We start from the raw sequence: 25057 nt of genomic DNA on the forward strand, positions 1-25057 counted from the left end.
TAAAACTAAAAAATAAACTAAATATAACAAGACATATCTTTTAAAAATGTAGTCGGCGTATACGCTGACTTTGAAATAAAGTTTGCAATTTACTTTTCTAAATAAATAAAATGAAAACAAAAGTAAAACTATTATGTTGTTGTTTTTTTCACTTGTAAGTTGCATATTCACCACATGAAATGTGTGTTAGCATTGTCAAACCACACATTAGTGTAAGTAGATTAAAATATACTACGGGAGTGCACATCATATGTGTCCTCACATGCCTTGTTATGACTATCTTTCTTCACTATCGAAATATATCGTATGTTGATATTTGATTTAAACGCAGTTTTCTTTCGACACATTTAAATCACACGTTCATAGCCCCGTTATGCGAAAATGGGTATTATGCGTTTCGGCAAGCGTTTGTTAAACCCAACATATGTATTTGCGCAGTCAGGTCATAGGCGATGCTGTTCGCTATACAATCACTCAATATGTCATGTTTCTCCTGACCGGACTGAGAGATGCGCAGGCTAAGTGGGCTATTTATATGATGGGCGCATATCGAATAAGATCCATGTTCGCATTACGAGGGTCATTAAAAATCTCATTGCGAATTGAAAATGCCACATTTGAGAACAGAAAAAAAATGGAAGACTTACTATCGCATGTTTTCATATGTTACAAAGGAGGTAGGCAAGATTTGAATTAAAGCCTTTTAATGAACTTATAAATGTTTAAGCAACCTTATTTTGTAAGACAATAAAAGTGTCAGTTTTTTGTCTATCATGCTTATGTTCTGCTTGATAAAAGCTGTCACAATAAATGTAAACCTCCATAAATGTTCACAATATAGAGACGAAATGTGTAAACAACCAATAAGACTCAATAACATACCAGCAACAAGTTCACAAACCTCCCAGACAAGCTCAATGAATGCCATTTAGTTTAAAACAACATTTATCTCATCATTCTAATTACTTTCAGTAAATGTGAATGCTTGAAAAACATAATTACTGCTCTCATCTGTTATTTTTTTAATTATATGAATTATTGTAACCAACTTGAAAATGTAAGAAATTTATGCTGAACTCATTTGCAAAAATCTTTAGTGCATAAAAGACAGTTTTTCTTGCAGTGTGTGACAATATCTTAAAGTAAAAGAATAACTTTTTGAATGCTTCTGAAATCGGTGACAAAATTTAACATTGCGTGAAGCATAACAGTGCTCACATTGCCATAAACAGCATAACAATCTGTCTATTGTGCACTTGTTGAAATTCTTAAGAACATTCGTTTTTAAAGTTATTTGAAAAAAAACACCACTTACCATAGTGTTTGCATCTATTTATGTTGCATCTATTAATTTTTATTTGGGAACCCCATAAAAGTCATGTGATACTGTACTCTGATTATTGACTATAGGATCAACATGCTGCCAACATGTATCTGGTTCTAGTTTATTTACTTATGATAATACTGATTTATAGGAAATGATGCATTTCTTTTACGTTGTTTTGTGTTTTTATTATGTTCAATATATTTATTTTTAGCTCGGCCTTTTCGGAGAAAACCCGAGGTATTGTCATAGCCAGCTCATTATGTCGTGTCGTCCGCCGTCCGCGTCGTGCTAAAACCCTAATATTGGCTCTAAAATCAAAGTGCTTCCACCTACAACTTTGAAACTTCATATGTAGATGCACCTTGATGAGTTATACACACCACAGCCATTTTGGGGTCACTAGGTCAAAGGTCAAGGTCACTGTGACCTCTAAAAAAATGATTCTGACAAGCTTTTATTTATTATGCCCCCCTTTGACGAAGAGGGGGTATATTGTTTTGCACATGTCTGTCGGTAGGACAGGATGGTTTCCGGATGATTACTCAAGAATACTTACGCCTAGGATCATGAAACTTCATAGGTACATTGGGCATGACTGGAAAATGACCCCTGTTAATTTTCAGGTCACTAGGTCAAAGGTCAAGGTCACAGTGACTCGAAACAGTAAAATGGTTTCCGGATGATGACTAAAGAATAATTAGGCCTATGACCATGAAACTTCATAGGTGCATTGATCATGAGTGGCAGATGACCCCTATTAATTTTCAGGTCACTAGGTCAAAGGTCAAGGTCACAGTGACAAAAAACGTATTTACACAATGGCTGCCACTTCAACTGACAGTCCATATGGGGGGCATGCATGTTTTACAAACAGCCCTTGTTCAAAACTGCACCCGTACCTGAGCGTGGCACCCATTATGCGTTGCTCTTGTTAGCTCACCTGAGAACAACCTTCGCATGATGAGCTTTTGTGATCACCTTTTTCCACCGTCTGTCGTCAACATTTACCTTGTTAACACTATAGAGGCCACACTTATTGTCATATCTTCATGAATCGTGGTCAGAACATGTGTCCTAATATTATCATGAACAAGTTTATAAATGGTTCCGGGTTTTTGAAAACATGGCCACCAGGGGCATGGCAGTTCTACTTATATCGCTATAGTAAAACCTTGTTCACATTTAAATGTTTTAGATGTCATATTTATTAGTGCTGCAATACTATACCGGTATATCGGTATATATCGCAATACGCAATCCGCATATTGTATTGCGACGATTTTCATCATACCGGTACGAACATTTTACAAAAATGTATTCACATTTCATCCAGAAAAGCCATCCGAAATAATGATGTCAATGTAAACAAAACAAAGCGGTGTAAATAATTTTTTACGTACAAATAGCATTCTAAAAAGTGTATTATATGGAGTAGCGTTGTTACATGGGAGCATTTGTTCGATGCTTTTGAACAGATTATCTTTGAATTAATTGCGCACAACTGTACATGTTTCGTTCAATTCTGAATTGAGCATTATTAAATTTGTAATCCGAATTTCGGAAACAGGCTTCCAAAGGGCTAGGTTCACGAAGGGTTGAAATATGCCCTGTTTCAGAACTAAATGAATCTACTTTTATCTTATAGGGCAAACTATTGTATATAGGAAAACAACAGATTTATAATTAGTATCGCTTTGTTATGGTTGCTATGGCAACATGATAAACACGTGAGAATATTTGTTATGGTATATAAAAATCAATTGCAAACGTATATATATACATTATACGTCATCATGAAAATTATAAAATTGTACATGAGTATTGAATACACACAGCATGTTGTAAAAAAGCAACAAAAAGTTGTTGGTTGTCATGGTAACGTGTAAGACATTGACATTTTTCTATATTTTTTGTCAAAGAAATAAAAGAATATAAAGTATAATTAAACATGCACAGCATACTTTGCCTATGGCATACCCAATTGATCGGATTATATGCAGGTACGTTTTAATTAATAATTTCTGAAACTACAATTGCTGTTTCCATGGAAACAATTTAAATGTATATGATAAATATCACTTTTTAAAGTAAATATCGATCGGCAAACAAAATAAACCGAACAACTTAAATATATATGCTAACGCGACAATACAAAATTCTAGCGTCAAATAAAAAGTGCTTTATCCTTTGTCTCAATAAAAAGCGCGCGAAAATATGCAGACATGAAAAACGTCGCATGGAAAGTATGGGTGTATTTTGTGTTGTATAAAAGCGGGGGACATCACATAAGGCGATTAACGTGTGTTCAGTGGGAAAAAAACGCCCCGGTTGGACGTGATTTCATCACATCTTTAAATAGTAACAAATTCCAAAATGTATTTGATACTTAAGATAATTTGCAAATGTTTGTGTTTCTTGTAATTCTTGAGCACATTTATAGTAAATATTTACCAGAATTTGCTATAAAACTGGAATGTACGGGATTATCGGGTAATTGGCAAGTTATAATTCTAGTACAAGTTAGCAATATATTGCGATATATTGCAATACGGGTTTTTGAACTGACAATATATTGCAAAACGGTTTTTGGCGTATTATTGCATCACTAATATTTATGGTCCAATCTTCATGAAACTTAGTCAGAACAATTGTTAGAATGATATCTTGGATGAGTTATAGAATGGTTCTGGCCTGTTGAAAAACATGGCCACCAGCGGGTGGGGCTTTTTTATGACTTTTGTGTAAAATTTTGTCAACACTCTAAAAGTCACATTTTTAGTTCAATATTCATGAAACTTGCTACGAACATAGGTCATAATGATATCTTGGACTAGTTATAAAATAGTTTGGGTTGGTACAAAAACATGGCAACCAGGGTCGGGGCAGTTTTTCTTTAAATGGCTATAGTAAAACCTTGTTAACACTCTAAAAGACACATTTATTGTCCAATATCTATCAAACATAGTCAGAACATTTTTACCAATGAAATCTTAGATGAGTTTGAAAATGGTTGTGGTCTGTTGAAAGACCAGAGGCGGGACATTTTTAACAGGGTTTTCCAAAGGAAAAAACTGGTAATTAGATTGGTAAATGTCAGCGAGCGGGCTGGCGGGCAGAATAAGCTTGTCCGGGCCATAACTTTGTCGTTCATTGTGAGATTTTAAAAATCATTTGGCACATTTGTTCACCATCATTGGTCGGTGTGTCATGCAACAGAATTATGTTGATTTCTGCAACGTCAAGGTCACACATTGAGTTCAAAGGTAAAAAATGGCCATAAATGATCTTGTCCAGGCCATAACTATGTCATTCATTGTGAGCTTTTAAAATTACTTGGTACATTTGTTCACAATCATTGGACGGTATGCCATGCTTAAGATAAACGTCAATATCTCCAAGGTCAAGGTCACACTGAGAAAAAAGATTGAATTCGACACAAGGGGGGTAACTAAGAACAATCAGTAACAATTCACATTTTGAATTGTCTCCCTTTATCAGACTTTTAAATCAAGGTCGCCACAACTAAAAATAGATTGAGTTTTTACACAAGGGGGCTAACGAGGAACAATCAGTAACAATGCACTTTTTGAATTGTCTCCCTTTATCCGCCTTTTTTTTGATTATGTCATTTTTTCTAATATGGCTATAGTTAAACCTTGTAAACATTCTAGAAGTCCTATTTACGGTCGAATCTTTATAAAACTTAGTCAGAACACTTTTTATAATGACTTACCAGTTGAGTTTAAACTTTCTTCAGGTTCGTTTTAAAACCTAGCTGCCAGGGGGTGGGGCAGTTTTCCTTATATGGCTATTATGAAGACTTGTTGACGCTATATTAGTCACATCTATCGGTCAATCTTCATCAAACTTTGTTAGAACATTTGTCCCAATACAATCTGGGCTGAGATTGAATCTTGGTCATGTGAGCTCAAAAACTAGGTCACTAGGTCAAATACAAAATAAACATGTTAATACTCAAGAAGTTACTTTTTTGGTCCAATCTTCATGAAACACCTGGTACTTTCTCAGAATAGTCCAGTTCCTTTGGGTTTTAGGTGAGCGCCATAAGACCCATGGCCCTCTTTTTTCACTCATTTTTAGCTCGACTATTATATATGAAACATATATAGTGAAGCTATCCTACTCGCCCTGGTGTCGGCGGTAGCGTTGGCGTTGGCGTGCAAATGGTAAAGTTTGCGTACTACCCCAAATATTTCCTATGTCCCTTGACAAATTGCTTTCATATTGTGCATACCTGTTTACCAACATGACCCAAACCTATTAACAAGAGCAGACCACTGTATCAAGCATTTTGACAGAATTATTGCCCCTTTTAAACTTAGAATATGCATATTAATGATAAATCTATGTTAAAGTTTGCGTACTATCCCAAATATTTCCTGTGTCCCTTGACATATTGCTTTCATATTTTGCATACTTGTTTACCAACATGACCCCAACCTACAAACTAAAAATGGCGCGGCAGAGGCCGACGCCTATCCCCACGCCACATGTTTGACCCAGGGGCGCCCCAGGGTTGGTAATGGGGCCATGCATAGTTGAGATTGACCGTATTGTCCTAAGAGAAGTTCAGTATTAATTAGAAGTGAATCGGTGTAGAAATGAAGAAATATAGTTAAAGGCAATTTTGAGTGGGTGTGGCCTATGTGGGAGGGGGCGCCCCAGGGTTGGTAATGGGGCCATGCATAGTTGAGATAAACCGTATTGTCATAAGAGAAGTTCAGTATCAACTAGAAGTCAATCGGTGTAAAAATGAAGAAATTATAGTAAAAGGCAATTTTAGGTGGGTGTTGCCTATGTGGGCGGGGAGCCCCAGGGTTGGTAATGGGGCCATGCTTAGTTGAGATTGACCGTATTGTCATAAGAGAAGTTCAGTATCAATTTGAAGTTAATCGGTGTAGAAATGAATAAATAATAGTAAAAGGCAATTTTGGGTGGGTGTGGTCTATGTGGGCGGGGCGCCCCAGGGTTGGTTATAGGGCCATGCATAGTTGAGATTGACCGTATTGTCATAAGAGAGGTTCAGTATCAATTTGAAGTGAATCGGTGTAGAAATGAAGAAATTATAGTAAAAAGCAATTTTGGGTGGGCTTGGTCTATGTGGGCGGGGTGCCCCAGGGTTGGTAATGGGGCCATGCATAGTTGAGATTGACGGTATTGTCATAAGAGATGTTCAGTATCAATTTGAAGTTAATCAGTGTAGAAATGAAGAAGTTAATGTAAAATAACATTAAAAAATGAGTGAAAATCTCTGACACGGCCCCACCCCAACCCCCATAACTTTTGACCCAGGGGTCAGATCAAAAATCCAAATAGTGCAGGGTCGCACATATGCTCATTAGTGATGCAATAATACGCCAAAAACCGTATTGCAATATATTGTCAGTTCAAAAACCCGTATTGCAATATATCGCAATATATTGCTAACTTGTACTAGAATTATAACTTGCCAATTACCCGATAATCCCGTACATTACAGTTTTATAGCAAATTATGGTAAATATTTACTATAAATGTGCTCAAGAATTACAAGAAACACAAACATTTGCAAATTATCTTATGTATCTAATACATTTTGGAATATGTTACTATTTAAAGATGTGATGAAATCACGTCCAACCGGGGCGTTTTTTTCCCACTGAATACACGTTAATCGCCTAATGTGATGTTCCCGCTTTTATACAACACAAAATACACCTGCATAATTTTCGCGCGCTTTTTATTGAGACAAAGGATAAAGCACTTTTTATTTGACGCTAGAATTTTGTATTGTCGCGTAAGCATATATATTTGAGTTGTTCGGTTTATTTTGTTTGCCGATCGATATTTACTTTAAAAAGTGATATTTATCATATGCATTTAAATTGTTTCAATGGAAACAACAATTGTAGTTTCAGAAATTATTAATTAAAATGTACCTGCATATAATCCGATCAATTGGGTATGCCATAGGCAAAGTATGCTGTGCATGTTAAATTATACTTTATATTCTTTGATTTCTTTGACAAAAAATATACAAAAATGTCAATGTCTTACTCCTTACCATGACAACCAACAACTATTTGTTGCTTTTTTTAAACATGCTGTGTGTTTTCAATACTCATGTACAATTTTATAATTTTCATGATGACGTATAATGTATATATATACGTTTGCAATTGATTTTATATACCATAACAAATATGCTCACGTACGCATCATGTTGCCATAGCAACCATAACAAAGCGATACTTATTATAAATCTGTTGTTTTCCTATATACAATAGTTTGCCCTATAAGATAAAAGTAAATTCATTTCATTCTGAAACAGGGCATTTTTCAACCCTTCGTGAACCTGGCCCTTTGGAAGCCTGTTTTCGAAATTCGGATTACAAATTTAATAATGCTTAATTCAGAATTGAACGAAACATTTACAGTTGTGCACAATTAATTCAAAGAAAATCTGTTCAAAAGCATCGAACAAATGCTCCCATGTAACAACGCTACTCCGTATAATACACTTTTTAGAATGCTATTTTTACGTAAAAAAATTATTTACACCGCTTTGTTTTGTTTACATTGATATCATTATTTCGGATGGCTTTTCTGGATGAAATGTGAATACATTTTTGTAAAATGTTCGTACCGGTATTATGAAAATCGTATCGCAATACAATATGCGGATTGCGTATTGCGATATATACCGATATACCGGTTTATTGTTGCAGCACTAATTCTCATAGCTATCATGTGTGTAAGTTTCAAAGTTCTAGTGGTTATAGTGTAGGAGGAGACAGTGGCCAGGACGGACGGACAGACGGACGGACAGACGGCGGAGATAACCACAATATCCCCAAGCTTTTCAAAAAGCGTGGGCATAACAAGAGCAGACCACTGTATCAAGCATTTTGACATAATTATTGCCACTTTTATACTTAGAATATGCATATTATTGATTAATCTATGTTAAAGTTTGTGTACTACCCCAAATATTTAATATGTCCCTTGACATATTGCTTTCATATTTTGCATGCTTGTTTACCAACATGACCTCAGCCTATTAACAAGAGCAGACAACTGTATCAAGCATTTTGACAGAATTATTGCCTCTTTTGTACGTAGATAATTGAACATTTTGCTAAAATTGCCATAACTTCTTTATTTATGATCAGATTTTATTAATACTTTGACAAAACAACACTTACCTGAATACCACAATGGATTCCACCCAAACAATACCCCACGCCCCAACCCAGAATCCCTGCACAACCCCACCACCCCCACCTCCCCCCCAATGTTTTTTCCCCTTTTTTATTTTTGAACGATCGTCTAATAAATGACCACAACCCACCTTATACCCCTCTCTTAACCCCCCCTACCCCCCCAATTTTTTTTTCCTTTTTTTATTTTTGAAAAATCGTCTTATAAATTATTGGATATGAACAATTGCTCCATGATGGCTTTCGTTATACCGTCAAGCACTTTTATAGTCAAGCTCGCTGTCCTCTAACAGCTCTTGTTTTAAGTGTTTCCATTCAATGTTCGCCGATAGTTTTTACTAGCAATTCATATATATGTTCTTTGTTTCAGTTGCCTGAAGTTATAAATGCCAATTTCAGCAGTTTGCCGGACAAAATGTCCATATTTGGTCACAGGTGTGTGCACAACAGACATAAAAGTTAATCTTGAAATTGTTATGGTTAATTGCTATTAAATGATCTCCTAAGTGACAGTACTTTCCTCCAAAATGAGGGCAAAAGGCTCCATTCCTAAGATGTGAACAAAAGTATTGAAACGTTATTTTAATGGGTTTAGTCATACAAATGATTGAGAAGTTTCATGTGCCTTTTGCAATGTGTCATATCTTTAAGAGTAAAACTAACTCAATCACCAAGAAAACAAAATCAAATATGCACTCATTTCCCAACTAAGTTTGTTACACTTGTATGGACATTTTTTCAACACAAAAACATTTTTTTATTAAGTGCAACATGAAATGTAATCATATGTTCCTGCCTGTCACTTTTCTATTTTGTGCAAGCGGCACGATTAGTACCCTTATGCATTAAAATGATGACAGATGTAAATACATTTTCAACGCTATTTAAAAATTGTATGATAAATGATGACGTACAGTCTTGACAAGTTTTTTTAGCAAGACTTAACCTTTGACCTTAATGCATGACCTTAACATTTTACGTAGGGAGAGTGACCCTATCTGCAAAACATCACCTCGTGGTGGACAAGGATCCCACTTTTATATATTTAGCTCACCTAAGCACATGTTGCTAATTAAGCACTTTAAGGGTTCATATGTCTGTGGGTCCATCCCGAAAGCCCTCTTATCTTGTTTTAAAAAAAGCGTGGGGATAGTGTGGTTATCTCCGCCATGTGTCTGTCCATCCGTCCGTCCTGGTCACTTTCTCCTCCTACACTATAAGCACTAGAACCTTGAAACTTACACACATGCTAGTTATGAGTATATGTGCGACCCTGCACTATTTGGAATTTTGATCTGACCCCTGGGTCCAAAGTTATGGGGTTGGGGTGGGGCCGGGTCAGAGATTTTACTCATTTTTAGCTCGACTATTATATATGAAATATATATAGTGGAGCTATCCTACTCACGTCGGCGTTTGCGTTGGCGTTGGCGTGCAAATGTTAAAGTTCGCGTACTACCCCAAATATTTTCAATGTCCATTGATATATTGCTTTTATATTTTGCATACTTGTTTACCAACATGACCCCAATCTATAAACAAGAGCAGACAACTCTATCAAGCATTGTGCAATAATTATGGCCGCTTTTACTCTTAGAATATGCAGCAAATGTTAAAGTTTGCGTACTACCCCAAATATTTCCTATGTCCCTAGACATATTGTTTTCATATTTTGCATACTTGTTTACCAACATGACCCCAACCTATAAACAAGAGCAGACAAACGTATCAAGCTTTTTGACAGAATTATTGCCCCTTTATATACTTAGAATATGCATATTATTGATAGTTCTATGTTAAAGTTTGTGTACTACCCCAAATATTTCCTATGTCCTTTGACATATTGCTTTTATATGTTGCATGCTTCTTCACCAACATGACCCCAATCTATAAACAAGAGCAGACAACTATATCAAGCATTTTGACAGAATTATGGCCCCTTTTTAAATAAGATAATTGAACATTTTGCTTTAATTGCCATTACTTCTTTATTTATGATAAGATTTTATTAATACTTTGACAAAACAATACTTACCTGAATACCACAACGGATTCCACCCAAACAATACCCCATGCCCCACCCAAGATTCCCTGCCCCCCACCCCCCACCTCCCACCGCCCACAAAAAAATTGTTGTTTTTTTTGCTTTTTTTATTTTTGAAATATCATCTTAATAAATGACCACACCCCTGATTATACCCCCCTCTCAACCCCCTACCCCCCTATTTTTTTTTGTTTTCCTTGTTTTATTTTTGAAACATCATCTACACGCTGGGTATGCGGATACTTTGATAACAGATGGCACTCACTTCGATGCCCGATAACATCAAACGCCATGCGTGAGAGGGAAGTTCATCATTTTTTTTAAAGTTATATCATAAAGATTAGTTTTTAAACAAGACGTATGGTCGAGTTTATAAATGGTGTATCCTTTTATATTGTAAAGAAAAACATCACGGAAGAATGGTAGGTTTTTCCAAAAAAAAATGAAAATTCGGTCGGAAAACAGCATAAACTAGATAAACAGTAAATATTTCAACAAAATAAAACTACTTAGAAATATTGCAAGAAATTGTTTGATATTCCAGCATGTAGAGTAATCACTGTGCTTCAACTACTGAAATTTTGAAAGTATTCAATAAAATGTAAACGAAGATAGAGCATGTTTTAATAGGTGGTATTCATGAAGTTGCGGATACTTTGATTCCCGATATAGGGCACTTCGGATAACAGAGACTTTCAACAAATTGGGCACTCTGATAACCGATTTTTATCTTCCACCTGCAATGCATTTATGTATATTATGGGTATTCTTACCAAACATTTTGAGGTACGAATCAATTTACATTGTCAAGCCCGACACATTGGAAATCTATGTATAACGTAATTACATACACATGTAAAATATAACCAAGGGCGTTGTTATTACTATTATTTTATATAATTTACATTGTAAGTACAATTTTTAAATAAGATTCAAATGCTTATTTCTGAAGTACTATACTTCAAGTGACGTCCGAAAATAATTGTCTAATTGTCTAAATAATAAACTTGTTTTTCAGTGGTAAATTGAGATTAAGAGAATTGAAAATACAACGGATCATGTTGATCAACACGACCGTGTTCAATTGAACTTATAGCACGACTCTAGATAAGGGGAGCAAGGGGTCTTAAAGCGGCCAATACACATAATAAAATCCTTTGTCATTGGTGCTCATTAGAATCGCATCACGAAGACGATACTAATCGTAGCTACACAATTTAAAAGAGATTTGAAAACTACCTTTATATTTAGCTCTACTTATATGAACAACTTCCCTTTACTCTTCCCTTTCGCTTTTATTATCATATTCCAAAGGGATAAGAACATGTTTTGGTAATTCGTTTTTAATTCACGTCAGTACATACATTTTTTATTTATTGCCTGCTTACTATATCAGTATTCTACAGCAAATTCTGCATTTCTGATTCACTAAATAGAGTGTGTTATATCTGGTAAAAAGTGTCGAGTTATCTGGAATCGAAGTGCCATTGTCTTTGAGATGATCGGTAAAAGAAGTGTCGATGAAAATTTGGCATCCGACTCTTAAAACATTTGAATTTCCTCAAACACGTTATTCAACTAAAAATTAACATGTTGTAACATTAATAGACATATTGATCTTTTATTTCGATTAGTTGGCACGTTCTTGATTTATTACCAAGTATTTTTATTTTGTTGAAATACGTACTGATAATCGAATTCATGACGATAACGGATTATCGATGAAATTTTATCTCTCTTTAATAATCAACTGTTTCTTCATGACTTTCTTGCTCCGCAATTCGAAGTACTATACCATTAATCGACCAAACAATTTTACGTGTCTGAAAACCAAACTAACAGAACATAAATGCAAACAAGCTAAAGAACTCAACTCTCTCGCGTGACTTTTGTTGTTATCTGGTATCGTAGTGCAATCGGTTATCAACGTATCCGCATACCCGGCGTGATCTAACAAATGACCACACCCCAAAGTATACCCCCTCTCAACCCACCCTACCCCCCTTAATTTTTTTTTATTTGTTTTCCTTTTTTTATTTTTGAAGGATCGTCTAATAAATTATTGAATATGAACACTTTCCCCATGATGGCTTACGTTATACTGTCAAGCACTCGATTAGTCGAGCGTGCTGTCCTCTGAGAGCTCTTGTTATGCTCCCGGTATGGCACATTGGCCCTAACTTTTGCAATATTAAAGATAGCAACTTGATATTTTGCATGCATGTGTATCTCATGAAGCAGTTGAACTGTCAGTCAGTCTGTCTGTCTGTCAGTCTGTATGTCTGTCCGAAAACTTTAACATTAGCCATAACTTTTGCAATATTGAAGGTAGCAACTTGATATTTGGCATGCATGTGTATCTCATGAAGCTGCACATTTTGAGTGGTGAAAGGTCAAGGTCATACTTCAAGGTCAAAGCTAAAAAAAAACAACACTTATGCAACTTATAACTTATGCAACATTGAAGATAGCAACTTGATATTTGGCATGCATGTATATCTCATGAAGCTGCACATTTTTAGTGGTAGAAGTTCAAGGTCAAGATCATCCTTCAAGGTCAAAAGTCAAAAAACAAAATCAAGGGAAGTAATAAGCTTTAAATGGAGGTAAGTAATGAACCAGCCAAATTATTGTGTATGCCCCTGGAAGAAGTTGAACTGTCCGTCAGTCAGTCAGTCAATCAGTCAGTCTGTCCATCCGTCCGAAAAATTTAACGTTGGCCATAACTTATGCAACATTGAAGATAGCAACTTGATATTTGGCATGCATGTATATCTCATGAAGCTGCACATTTTAGTGGTAGAAGTTCAAGGTCAAGATCATCCTTCAAGGTCAAAAGTCAAAAAACAAAATCAAGGGAAGTAATAAGCTTTAAAAGGGAGATAATTTCTAAACCTGCCAAATGATATATTGAAATTTTATGTATAATTATAGTGATATATTGAAATTTTATATATAATTATATGAAACCATACAACTGAAACATAATCAAAATGACATTTTATAGTCAAGCCAAGCACACAATGATACTTTTGGGCATACAAGTATCTTAGGTACCTGAAGGTTAGCTGTGAATCTACAGTCACCGTAGTGGCTTATAATTATTTTGTACTAAAAATAGAGATTTGTTAGAGACAATTATTTTCAAGGGAAGTCATTTATATAATTATGAATCTCAGATTATATATTTCCTAACCAAAAATTTAAGTTCTTTTCACAGTTACTGTACAGATTTTGTATATTGTTTATTTGTAACTTAAATGATTGATTTGTCAAAGGTTTTTTTTAATGATATAATTATCATTTATTTCCTGTACTAATTTGTTAATGGTAGTTTTCATAACTTACCCGTGGACTTATGTCCATAGATCCATGATGAACTGTGGCAATGATCTCTTTGATAAACCACAGGCCTTGGTAGTCAGCGATGTCTGACTTGGTCATTTTTGACTGTCTACAGACCCCCCCCCCTCTCGCAGTAAGGTGGCATATAGCAGTTGAACTGTCAGTCAGTCTGTCTGTCTGTCAGTCTGTGGGTCTGTCCGAAAACTTTAACATTAGCCATAAATTTTGCAATATTGAAGATAGCAGCTTGATGTTTGGCATGCATGTGTATCTCATGAAGCTGCACATTTTGAGTGGCGAAAGTTCTAGGTTATCCTTCAATGTCAAATGTCAAAAAACAAAATCCAAGGGAAGTAATAAGCTTTTAAGGGAGATGATTTCCATACCTGCCAAATGATAAATAGAAATTTTATTTCAAAGCGGCGCTGTAGGGGGCATTGTGTTTCTGACGAACACAGCTCTTGTTTTTTTTTAAATAAATCGAACCGGTGCAGGAGGGTTCATTGTGTTTCTGACAAACACATCTCTCGTTTTATGTTATCTTACATTAACTTATTCATTTCTACACCAATTCACTTCAAATTAATACTGAACATCTCTTATGAAAATGCGGTCAATCTCAAGTATGCATGACCCCATTACCAGTCCTGCTGCGTGGGGATACGCGTCGGCCTCTGCCGCGCCATTTCTAGTTAAACTTGTCTCTGGGCTGACCAATCTTTTCATCCATTTGTCAGCGTAAGCTTTTGACTCTGTCTCTGGCTTATGTAAACATTCCAAATCAAAGTTCAATTTCCATTCTTGCCACATAGCGTGCACGGAGATTGGTGTCTGATTCAAGTAGTACAGTTGCCATTTGCTGGCACTGTATACACATTGTACAAGTTAACCATGTTCACTCAGTATCAATGCTAATAGGTTAAGTAACTGCCATGATGTGACTGAGATTCTGCTATACAAAAAATCCTATAAATAATTGCTGTTTCAGTATGGGAGGTCATGGGGCACTCATCTGTGCACTGAAGAATCCGGACAAGTTATAGTCAGTGAGTGCTTTTGCCCTATCTCCAACCCAATCAAAGCACAATGAGGGATCAAAGCTTTCACAGGATATCTTGGAGGGGACCAGTCTAAATGGCAGGTAAGCAGTGAGTGCATTTCACATTATCTTTACCCATACAAGACCTTTCCAATACTTGCAAGGACTAACGATTAATGTAAGGCACATTGTATTTTAAATCATGTTTGACCTATTTAAGGATGATCGATCAATCGATTAACAAGGCTTTGACAGGAAAATCGAATGGAACAACCTTGGTGGTATATTGATTTTCATTAGAGATTCAGTAATTCCAAGTGACCTATTTTAGCTCACCTGAGCACAACATGCTCATGGTGAGCTTTTGTGATCGCTTTTTGTCCATCGTCCGTTGTCCGTTGTGCGTTGTGCGGCGTCAACATTTGCCTTGTTAACTCTTCATAGGCCACATTTATTGTCCAATCTTCATGAAATTTGGTCAGAAGATTGGTTTTAATGATATCTTGAATGGTTTTAAAATGATTACGTTTGCTTGAAAAACATGGCTGCCAAGGGGCGGGGCATTTTTCCTTATATGGCTATATATGGCCATACTAAAATCTTGTTAACACTCTAGAGGCCACATTCATTTTCCGATCTTCATAAAACATGGTCAAAAGATTTATCCTAATAATATCATGGACGAGTTTGAAAATGATGCCGGTTGGTTGAAAAACATGGCCGCCAGGGGGCGGGGCATTTTTCCTTAAATCGCTATAGAGAAACCTTGTTAACACTCTAGAGGCCACATTTATTTTCCGATCTTCATGAAACTTGCTCACAAGATTTGTCCCACTGATATCTTGGATGAGTTAAAAAATGGTAATATTTGCTTGAAAAACATGGCTGCAAAGGGGCGGAGCATTTTTCCTTATATGACTACATATGGCTAAAGGAAAATCTTGTTAACACTCTAGAGGCCACATTTATTGTCCAATCTTCATGAAACTTGGTCAGAAGATTTATCCCAATAATATCTTGGACTAGTTCGAAAATGATGCCGGATGGTTGAAAAACATGGCCGCCAGGGGCGGGTTATTTTTCCTTATATGGCTATAGTAAAACCTTGTTAACATTCTAGAGGCCAATTTATTGTCCAATCTTGATGAAATATGTACAGAAGATTTGTCTTAATGATATCTTGGATGAGTTCGAAAATGGTTACGTTTGCTTGAAAAACATGGCCGCCAAGGGGCGGGGCATTTTTCCTTATATGGCTATTTAATGTTATTATAATAGTAAAATCTTGTTAACACTCTAGAGGCCACATTTATAGTCCGATCTTCATGAAACTCGGTCAAAAGATTCATCCTAATAATATCTTGAACGAGTTCAAAAATGATGCCGGTTGGTTGAAAAACATGGCCACCACGGGGGCGGGGCTATTTTCCTTGTAGGGCTATAGTAAAACCTTGTTAACACTCTAGAGGTCACATGTATTTTCCGATCATCATGAAACTTGGTCAGAAGATTTGTCCCAATGATATCTTGGATGAGTTTGAAAATGGTTTTGGTTGCTTTAAAAACCTGGCCACCAGGGGCGGGGCATTTTCCTTATATGGCTATATATGGCTATAGTTAAACCTTGTTAACACTCTAGAGGCCACATTTTTTGTCAAATCTTCATGACATTTGGTCAGAAGATTGGTCTCAATGATATCTTGGATGAGTTTGAAAATAATTATGTTTGCTTTAAAAAAATGGCTTCCAAGGGGCGGGGCATTTTTCCTTATATGGCTCTAGTAAAATCTTGTTAACACTCTAGAGGCCACATTTACTGTCCGATCTTCATGAAACTTGGTCAGAAGATTCATCGCGATAGTATCTTGAATTATTTCAAAAATGATGCCGATTGGTTGAAAAACATGGCTGCCAGGGGGCGGGACATTTTTCCTTATATATATATATATATATGGCTATAGTAAAACCTTGTTAACACTCTAGAGGTCACATTTATTTTCCGATCTTCGTGAAACTCGGTCAGAAGATTTGTCCCAATAATATCTTGTTATCTTAGGTGAGCAACTTTGGGCCTTTCATGCCCTCTTGTTTATATTATTCAATCTATTTACATACATTGTCATGGTCACCATCATTATTGCAGTTGTTATCATGACACTTATCATGATCATCAAAGCATTGTGATTTTGCTCATCATCATCATTATCATCATCATCATCATCATGTATAAAAATACCAATATATCAAATATTAATAAAGCAAGTAAAATGGCTTGCCATTTCAAGTGTTTAATGTATTTTGCCACAGGAGTATGATGCCACATAACTGGTGAAGAAGTACACTGGTCCTGCCCTTAACATGCTTGTTGACCAGGGAAAGGCAGACAACTTCTATGTGGAAGGACAACTCCTGCCTGACAATCTGTCAGCTGAATGTGCGTCCAACAATGTGCCAATCAATATGAGGATACATGAGGTAACCTTGTAGTTATTTTGTTTTTACAACCTTTAAAGTTTTAAAGTTTAAGTTAAAGAAATAAATTGTATAATCTGTACCACTACAAATATTGCCTTGCATAAAATAAGCCATAAAAGTAATTCTTGTGCTATGCTGCCTGTCTCTGTTACTTTATTATTACTATGTCCCACTTAGAAATATTAGGAGTATCCTGCTGTGCACCTACCCGCCATACAGTTTGTCAAGTTCACAAGGTGCTAGTTAGATGAAATGTAAACCAATTTGTTTCTGCATGCTACATAGAGAATTCTTTGACAAACAATCATGCAAATTTGATGTCAAAAGGTCAAGGTCATGGGTGTAACTTTTGATTCAAGAAGTCCAGTTTCCAAATCCTGGGGAAGGCAAAACCTTTTATTCTACTTTTTTTCTTGCAACTGTAGTTAGTAACACTATTTAAAGCACTTAGAGCTTTAACCCATTTATGCCTAGCGTCTAGAAAAAAGGCCTTGGCAAACAGCGTAGACCCAGATGAGACACCGCATGATGCAGTGTCTCGTCACGGTCTGCGCTGTTTGCTTTAAGGAATTTCTGTAAGAAATAACCTAAATATAGAAATGAATATTATAGACATCCCTAATTTTGGAAATAAATTGATCCAATTTAGAAAGATGGGAAAGTCTACTAGGCATATATGGGTTAATAGTAAGCTTATTTGACAGGATTGTTTGAAAATGCATAAATCTGTGAACAAGCCGCTTAAACATATGGTCATTTGTGTGCTGATTAATATTTAGTATAGGAAGGCCTGTATCAATCTTGAGATCAATAGAGCAAAAAACGTCAAGGTCACTCGGGGAAAGCAATATTTCAACACCATTTAACAATTGCACATTTGATTGACACTTGGCTTCATGTTATATGTGTTTTACATGTTTTACAAACATCACATGTTCAACCTATGTGAGCTAATATTTGTCTCCTTATTTTCATTCCAGGGTTATGACCATAGCTACTATTTCATCGCCACATTCATCGAGGAACACATCAACCACCACGCCAAGTTTCTCTTACAGTGAATGACAATGCAAAACCAACAGCAGTTGCAAAAACGGCACTGTCTTGATTTTATTTATTATGATTTTATTTGGATTGAAGGTGATTGTACAACCATGTTGAATAAAGGCTGTGCATTGAATGGACTTGTGCATATGAGTTTCACTTCTTTATATTGGAAGTGGCATGTTAGTTTCAAGTCAGTATTAAACCATTGTAATAAAAAGTGATTGTTAAATGTTTACACAATATATACACCTGTCACAAATGCATATTTGCTTAATAAAGTGGGTAAAGCAACCTATATCAAATGATTGAAATCTGGTTTTATTTGAGCAATATTTTGGGCAATTTCGTAAACATAATTTTAACAATAGTAATACAAATAATATATACTATTTAATTGTGTTTATTATAATGTGATTTAATTATATAAAATATTTCTAAATTAAAATAGTTGTGTTCATAATCATGTGTTGAAAAGTATTTATACAATGATTATTTCATAATTAACATATAGTAACTGAGGAAAAGTAACTGTTATATTTTACATCAAACAGAGATGAGACTTTTCTGCTTTAAACATGTGCATAATACACCATTAAACCGTTTATCTATCACACATGCTTGTAATTTGTTGAAATGTATTATTTGTGTAGTTGCAGTTTGTACACGGATGCGTATGTACATTCCTTATATAACCAAGAATACAAATCAAATAGCATAAACCTAGATAGTCCTTTACAACAAAAATCAAAAAGAATTCTACAGGTAGCATATGCATAATTGTAAAAAAAATGAATAGCTACGTATGATGCCATTTATGATAATTTGTACATCATCATTTTCTTCATTCCCTCTTTACAACCAGACACGACCAATCTGCTCCCATCATTTTTCATACACAGGGTATACGGCAATTGCATATCTACATGGTAGGTACATAGAATGTCCCCATCAACAGTGATGTGTACGATGGAGTTCTTAGCCCCACTGCACACCAGCACCGTGTCACCGGGTCCGACGCAGGCACCAATTGGTCGCTGTATGTTCTCATTAGTGACTGCTCTAGACGTTCCCTTCACGGTGTCGAACATGTACACTGTGTGAGCATACCTATCAGTCAGTACCAACGTGTTCTTTGAAGGGACATACGTGCACTTGCTCTCTTCAAATGTGTACGTCTTATTATTAAACAGCACACGGTCAAAATCAGACTCCACACCGGTCTGGTGTATCATTCTCACTGGACGTGGATCATCGTATGTGTTCACGACCATGGTAGTTGGGGTCATGCAGCATATAGAGTCTACCTCTGTGGATGTGTTAATCTGCCTGGTCAGACTGATGACATTGTCAGAACTCACGGACAGAAGACACACTGTCCTATACATCGCAACTGCCACCTCACACTGAGCCAGACATACAACGTCATATGGATATGCATTGAACGTGTACGGCGTTCCTAGTATCTGTAATCGGTCATCCAATATGATACATTTCCAATTCCAGTTATCCACGGCTACCAGTCTCCCGTCTGGTAGGAAGTCAAGCCCAGAGAGGAAAGGTTCCTTCTGATCATCTCCAGTCTGTTTGATATCTACAGACACGAGCAGCTCCATGATGACTGGTTTATTCGGAGCTGACTGAGCGCTGTCGGATGAACAATCTAAATGAAAAATGTATGATCAACATTATAACTAATCGAGAATATCATTAAATAAGTAGATCAAATATCACAACACTTCATTGGTCTATTACAAATGAAATAGATCAGGATAATATTTTAATTTACTTATTTGACGTATTTAATAATCCACAATTTAAATGATAAATAATAAATCCAGGAGTCATTTCATTTCTTGTAATAGGCGTATATATGCTCGGTGTTTTCTTTTATCTATTTTCGAAAGAAACCGTCGGGATGGTTAAAGTAACTACTCAAAATCAACGAAAATTTCGTACAATATTTCGTTAAATAAAGCTAAATAATTAAAAATCATTGTTCCTTATGACAATTGCTGAAATTTCAACGCCAGGTGTGGTCTGGTAAAATATATGTTTGTGTATACAAAATGCTCGTTTTTGTTTTGGTTTTAACATGGTACCATTTTAGTGTTCGTGTGTCGTATGAATAGCTATATTCGCAGGAAATTAGCATAGCATGTAATTAATTGTGGTCACAAATAAATAAAAACGAGCATTTTGTATCTACAAAAATCTATGAAATCCTACCACATCTAGCGTTGAAAGTGTGGCTATTGCTGTAAGGAACACTGATTGTTTAGGTTTTAATTTTATTTTACGAAATACTTTTCGAAATTTTCGTTGATTTTGAGCGTTATAGAGACTTTAAAGTCGCATAAGTTTATCATTCTCATAATTGCGGAAAAATTAGCGAGGGGAAAAAGCATATGAATCAAGTTTTCACCCATTCCCATGTATAGATGTCATAGAAATTGTATGGTGATGACTCATATGAGTATATTTTAATACTTTTGGTTACAAAATAAATAAGTCGTTCCTAAGATATTTATTTCATAAAATAAAGCGAAAAAGCAGTTGTAACTTTACCTTTTTTATTAACAATGGGGAGTGCGGATTGATATTTTTCTGACGTATGCATACAATATTTGATCGTCTATTAGTTATTAGCAAGTATAATATGTTAATAATATCAGATCAATAATGTAAATACTAATTTATAATATAGTATTTATAATATGTTTGTACAAGTTCCTTTTAATAAAATTACGTGAAGAGGGATATTGCTCATATTTGCTGACTGTTATCAAATAGTTTGGACGCGTTCCAGCTATTGATGTATATTTTAATGTGGTTTTTTTTGGAACGAAGTTTCATTTTCATTGTTACAAACATATTTTTCTTACTCATAAACGTACATTTAATATGTTATTTGGACATGTTAATATCCTTCGTTAGAGACTCGATTGATTCAGTTCCCAAATTAACATGCTTTTGTTTGACGAAAAAACAACGAAACGAAATAAGCGGCCTAGAACAAACAATTATCCTGTGAATTGAATTTTGTATAGCTAATCTATTTTACGTGAAATCAACAGTATTTTATGGACGAGTTTTAAAGCAATGCTACTAGCTACGATTGATATTACGCTGATCTTCCATATGTGTAGGTGAAACTTCGTAAATTTATGAATGTTCTGAAATATTTTAATATATAACGCTCTGAATGAATCTTTTTCGTATGGTTTATCTTATCTACGGCAGTTATCGGATAGAGAATGGACAACTAATGAACAACTGCATCGAAAACTGACAAAGTCTATGTGTTGTGTACTCATCAGTTAATAATGAGATATAGTCCGTTGTGTCGATATCGTTTCAATTCGACATACCGACAAATGAATCATTTTCACCTTTAAAACCAGTTGCAATTGTCCGAAATAATGAAAATCATTCATGTTGAAGCGGATCATTAAAAAAAGTAGTTGCAGTGCCTGAGAAAAAATCTTTTTTTCAGCATTTAACAAAAAGAAGTACGCGAGCGCACATGGTAATTTCTGGCACAATGATTACATTAACAGTATCCGCACACATAGTGATCGCAGAAAGTTGTTCAAGGCAATACACGTAATTTTAAATCAAACTTTCGTAGCACTTCAATTCCTGATTGTGATTTATATTGATATGTACAATTAAAACAAAATTAAAGGGTAATTTGAACGAGACAAATGGTTCAATGAGTAAATGTACTTAGATGTGTTGTCTGACACTAATGAAGTGCGTTTTTATTTTTAAATAATTGAGTATAACAACTGTTGTTTCAAACTCCAAGAGATTGCGAAAAGAAAAACAGATCTTAGTTTGTAGACAAATCACGCTTTGACAACGAATTTGAAAGGATTAACATGAAAAGAATGTATTCAATCGTTTTCAAGTTTGTAACGCTTTCTAAGTGTATCAATATAAAAACTATGATAATTCGTAAAAACATAATTGTGTAACTTATGTAGTGTTATATTGCTCTTTGTTTAAACAGTTCTTTTATTTATTAAAATTGGACACAAAAGTTGGACCATTATCAATTCGTCAATCTTTGAACATTGCCTGTATTATTTAAATATGCATCGTGCGACTCAATGTCAGTGTTTACACATACGCGCATACCTTTATTTTTTGTTGTTTCCTCTTTAACTTCGGAAGATTCTTGTATTTCCGTCGAATATGTTTGCACATCATCTGAAAGAAAAAACTATTAATAGAACATGTATATTTCAAAACCACACCAAGTCCGGGACAGCATGCAGTTTAATTGAATCGACAGTAGAAAATGTTAATTTTTTTTTTTACATGTGTGAAAGTGGCTCATCGTATGTGCTCACGACCATGTGTGTTGGGGTCATGCAGCATATGGAAAAGACAGAGGTGGATGTGTTTATCTGCCTGGTCAGACTGATGACATTGTCAGAACCCACGTACAGGATCTGATCAAGATTATTTCTAATCGAGAAAATCATTAAATAAGTAGATCAAATATCAAATCACTTCATTATTCTATGACAAATAAAATAGGTCAGGAACATATTTGAGTTAACGTATTTGACGAAAATAATACTTCGCAATTTAAAATGATACAATAATGTATACAGGAGACATTGACTTCATTTCTTGTCATAAGCGTATGCGCCCGGTATTTTCTATAATTTATAAATGAACGAAATCGTAGGGGTGGTCAAAGTCAGATACGTTAATTTTTCACAAAATTGCGGAAAAAAGTAGCTAGGGAAAAATAGCATATGAATCAAGTTTTCATTCATTTATAGATGTCATAGAAATTTTAGGGTGCGGACTCATGTGTGTTTATTTCTAATATTTTAGGTTACAAAATAACGAGGTCGTTCCTCAGATATTTATTTCATAAAATATTGCGAGAAAGCAGATTTTCACTTGAGTTTTTTCCGATCAATAAAAGGGAATGCGGATTTGTTTTTTTATTGACATATGCATTAAATATTGTAACGTCTATTAGTTTTTAGAATGTATTATAATATGCAAATAATAGGATATTTAAAATATAAATAATTTATAATCTGATATTTATAATATATTTGTACATGTTCCTTTTAATTAAAGTATATTATTAAGGATATTTCTCAGATTCGCTGACTGTCATCAAGAAGTCCGGACGCGTTTAAGCTATTGAGCTATTTTAATGCGTTTTTTAACTACAGAAGATTCTTGCAAATTCGTAGGACTATTTTGCACAACATCTGAAATAAGAAAAAATGCATAGGTATAATTCTAATTACCACAAGGTTCTAGATAACGCGAAATATAGTAGAATACCAACAGATATACATTGTCATGTAGTTTAACATGTTACAATCCTTATGTTGTATAATATATCGGGTGAGGTTTAGAATAAAAGAACGGCGGGGCTCGTCGAACTTTCTATTTATACGTGCCGAGCCTGTAAAAGCCTGATGCATTACATATCTATATGGCAGTATCCTGTTTTTCTGTTTACCAAACCTCTATCATGCATTTACGTTTCCATTTTAAAAGAAATAATGAAATATTCGCTGCAACGTGAAACCGAGTACTTTTTTGTTGCTTTTTATGTCTTATATATGTTATATATTGGTATAAAATTGTATATTTAGTTAGATCCGATTATATTTTACTCAGAAATATTTCTTCATAGGCAAGCTCGAGTAACATTCCATACCTTCGAGCATTGTCTAATATACACCCTATTGACGTCATATTTTTTTATAAGGCACCTTTATATTAGCTAGATATCGATGTATTGGCATTATGAAACATGCAACAGAATCGGAATAACAAAGATGTGCTTCCAAGTCAAGATAAGAAACAGTTATACACTTAAGAGATGTTATTATTTTTAATTTGAAGCCGTTATTAACAATAGTGACCGAATTTCTTGTAAAAGCATTTTATAACATTAAAAAAAATAATGGTATAGGTGTATGATATTCAAACTTAAACCGATTCCGTTAGACCATGTGCTGTGTTATTGCTTCGCAAGATTTCGTAATTGTATCACATAAAAACAAACCTTTATGTGTAAGATGTCGCTCTGTGTTCAGTTTTATAATGCCATCTTCCTCTTTCAGAAGTAATGATAGCTGTTTTGAAAAGTTCAAGGCAACAGTTGAAGTAATATGTTTGTTTCGCTGCTCAGTGATATGGGTTTCTATATATTTTATTTTCTCTTTCATAATGTGTGAGATGATATATTTTTGTTGAGGTGTTCCATGTTTGACAAGAGCTGAACTAACCGGTAGCAGTTCATGGATGTCTTCATTCACGTGCGAAGTAACCTTACGCCTTTCGCCTAAGCGCTTCATCTCCTCAGCTTTGAAGTTCTCTGCCTCTTCAATCATCCTTGAATTTGCTTTATCGAATATCTCGATTATACGATCCTTCATTTCATCAACCTGTTTTAGAATGTTTGCAATGGTCTCACTTAATGCAACTTCTGATAGGTTACAGTCCGCTATGATGGAGCAAGTCTCTGTCTCCAGTTTAAGAAGCATATGGTTCAAATCTTCCAACTCTAGTCC

The 25057-nt window shown here is 35.1% G+C and overlaps 2 protein-coding genes and 1 pseudogene across 2 annotated transcripts in view; 1 reads left to right on the forward strand and 2 right to left on the reverse strand.

The window, feature by feature from the left end:
- LOC127833254 (uncharacterized) overlaps positions 1 to 25057 on the reverse strand; it is a 182598-nt gene that overhangs the window by 156328 nt on the left and 1213 nt on the right. The window lies entirely within an intron of this gene.
- Positions 609 to 18533, forward strand: LOC127836019 (S-formylglutathione hydrolase-like; annotated as a pseudogene).
- The window catches only part of LOC127833252 (uncharacterized), a 124724-nt gene continuing 118595 nt past the window's right edge, over positions 18929 to 25057 (reverse strand). The window contains exons 12-13 of the mRNA XM_052358416.1: positions 22638 to 22709; positions 18929 to 20157 (exon numbers count right to left, since the gene is read on the reverse strand). Coding sequence (XP_052214376.1) covers positions 19310 to 20157; positions 22638 to 22709 — 920 coding nt within the window. The 3' untranslated portion in view covers positions 18929 to 19309. The remainder of the gene's footprint in view (positions 20158 to 22637; positions 22710 to 25057) is intronic.

The sequence above is a fragment of the Dreissena polymorpha genome, chromosome 6, assembly GCF_020536995.1.
Source record: "Dreissena polymorpha isolate Duluth1 chromosome 6, UMN_Dpol_1.0, whole genome shotgun sequence".
NCBI classification, from domain to species: domain Eukaryota; kingdom Metazoa; phylum Mollusca; class Bivalvia; order Myida; family Dreissenidae; genus Dreissena; species Dreissena polymorpha.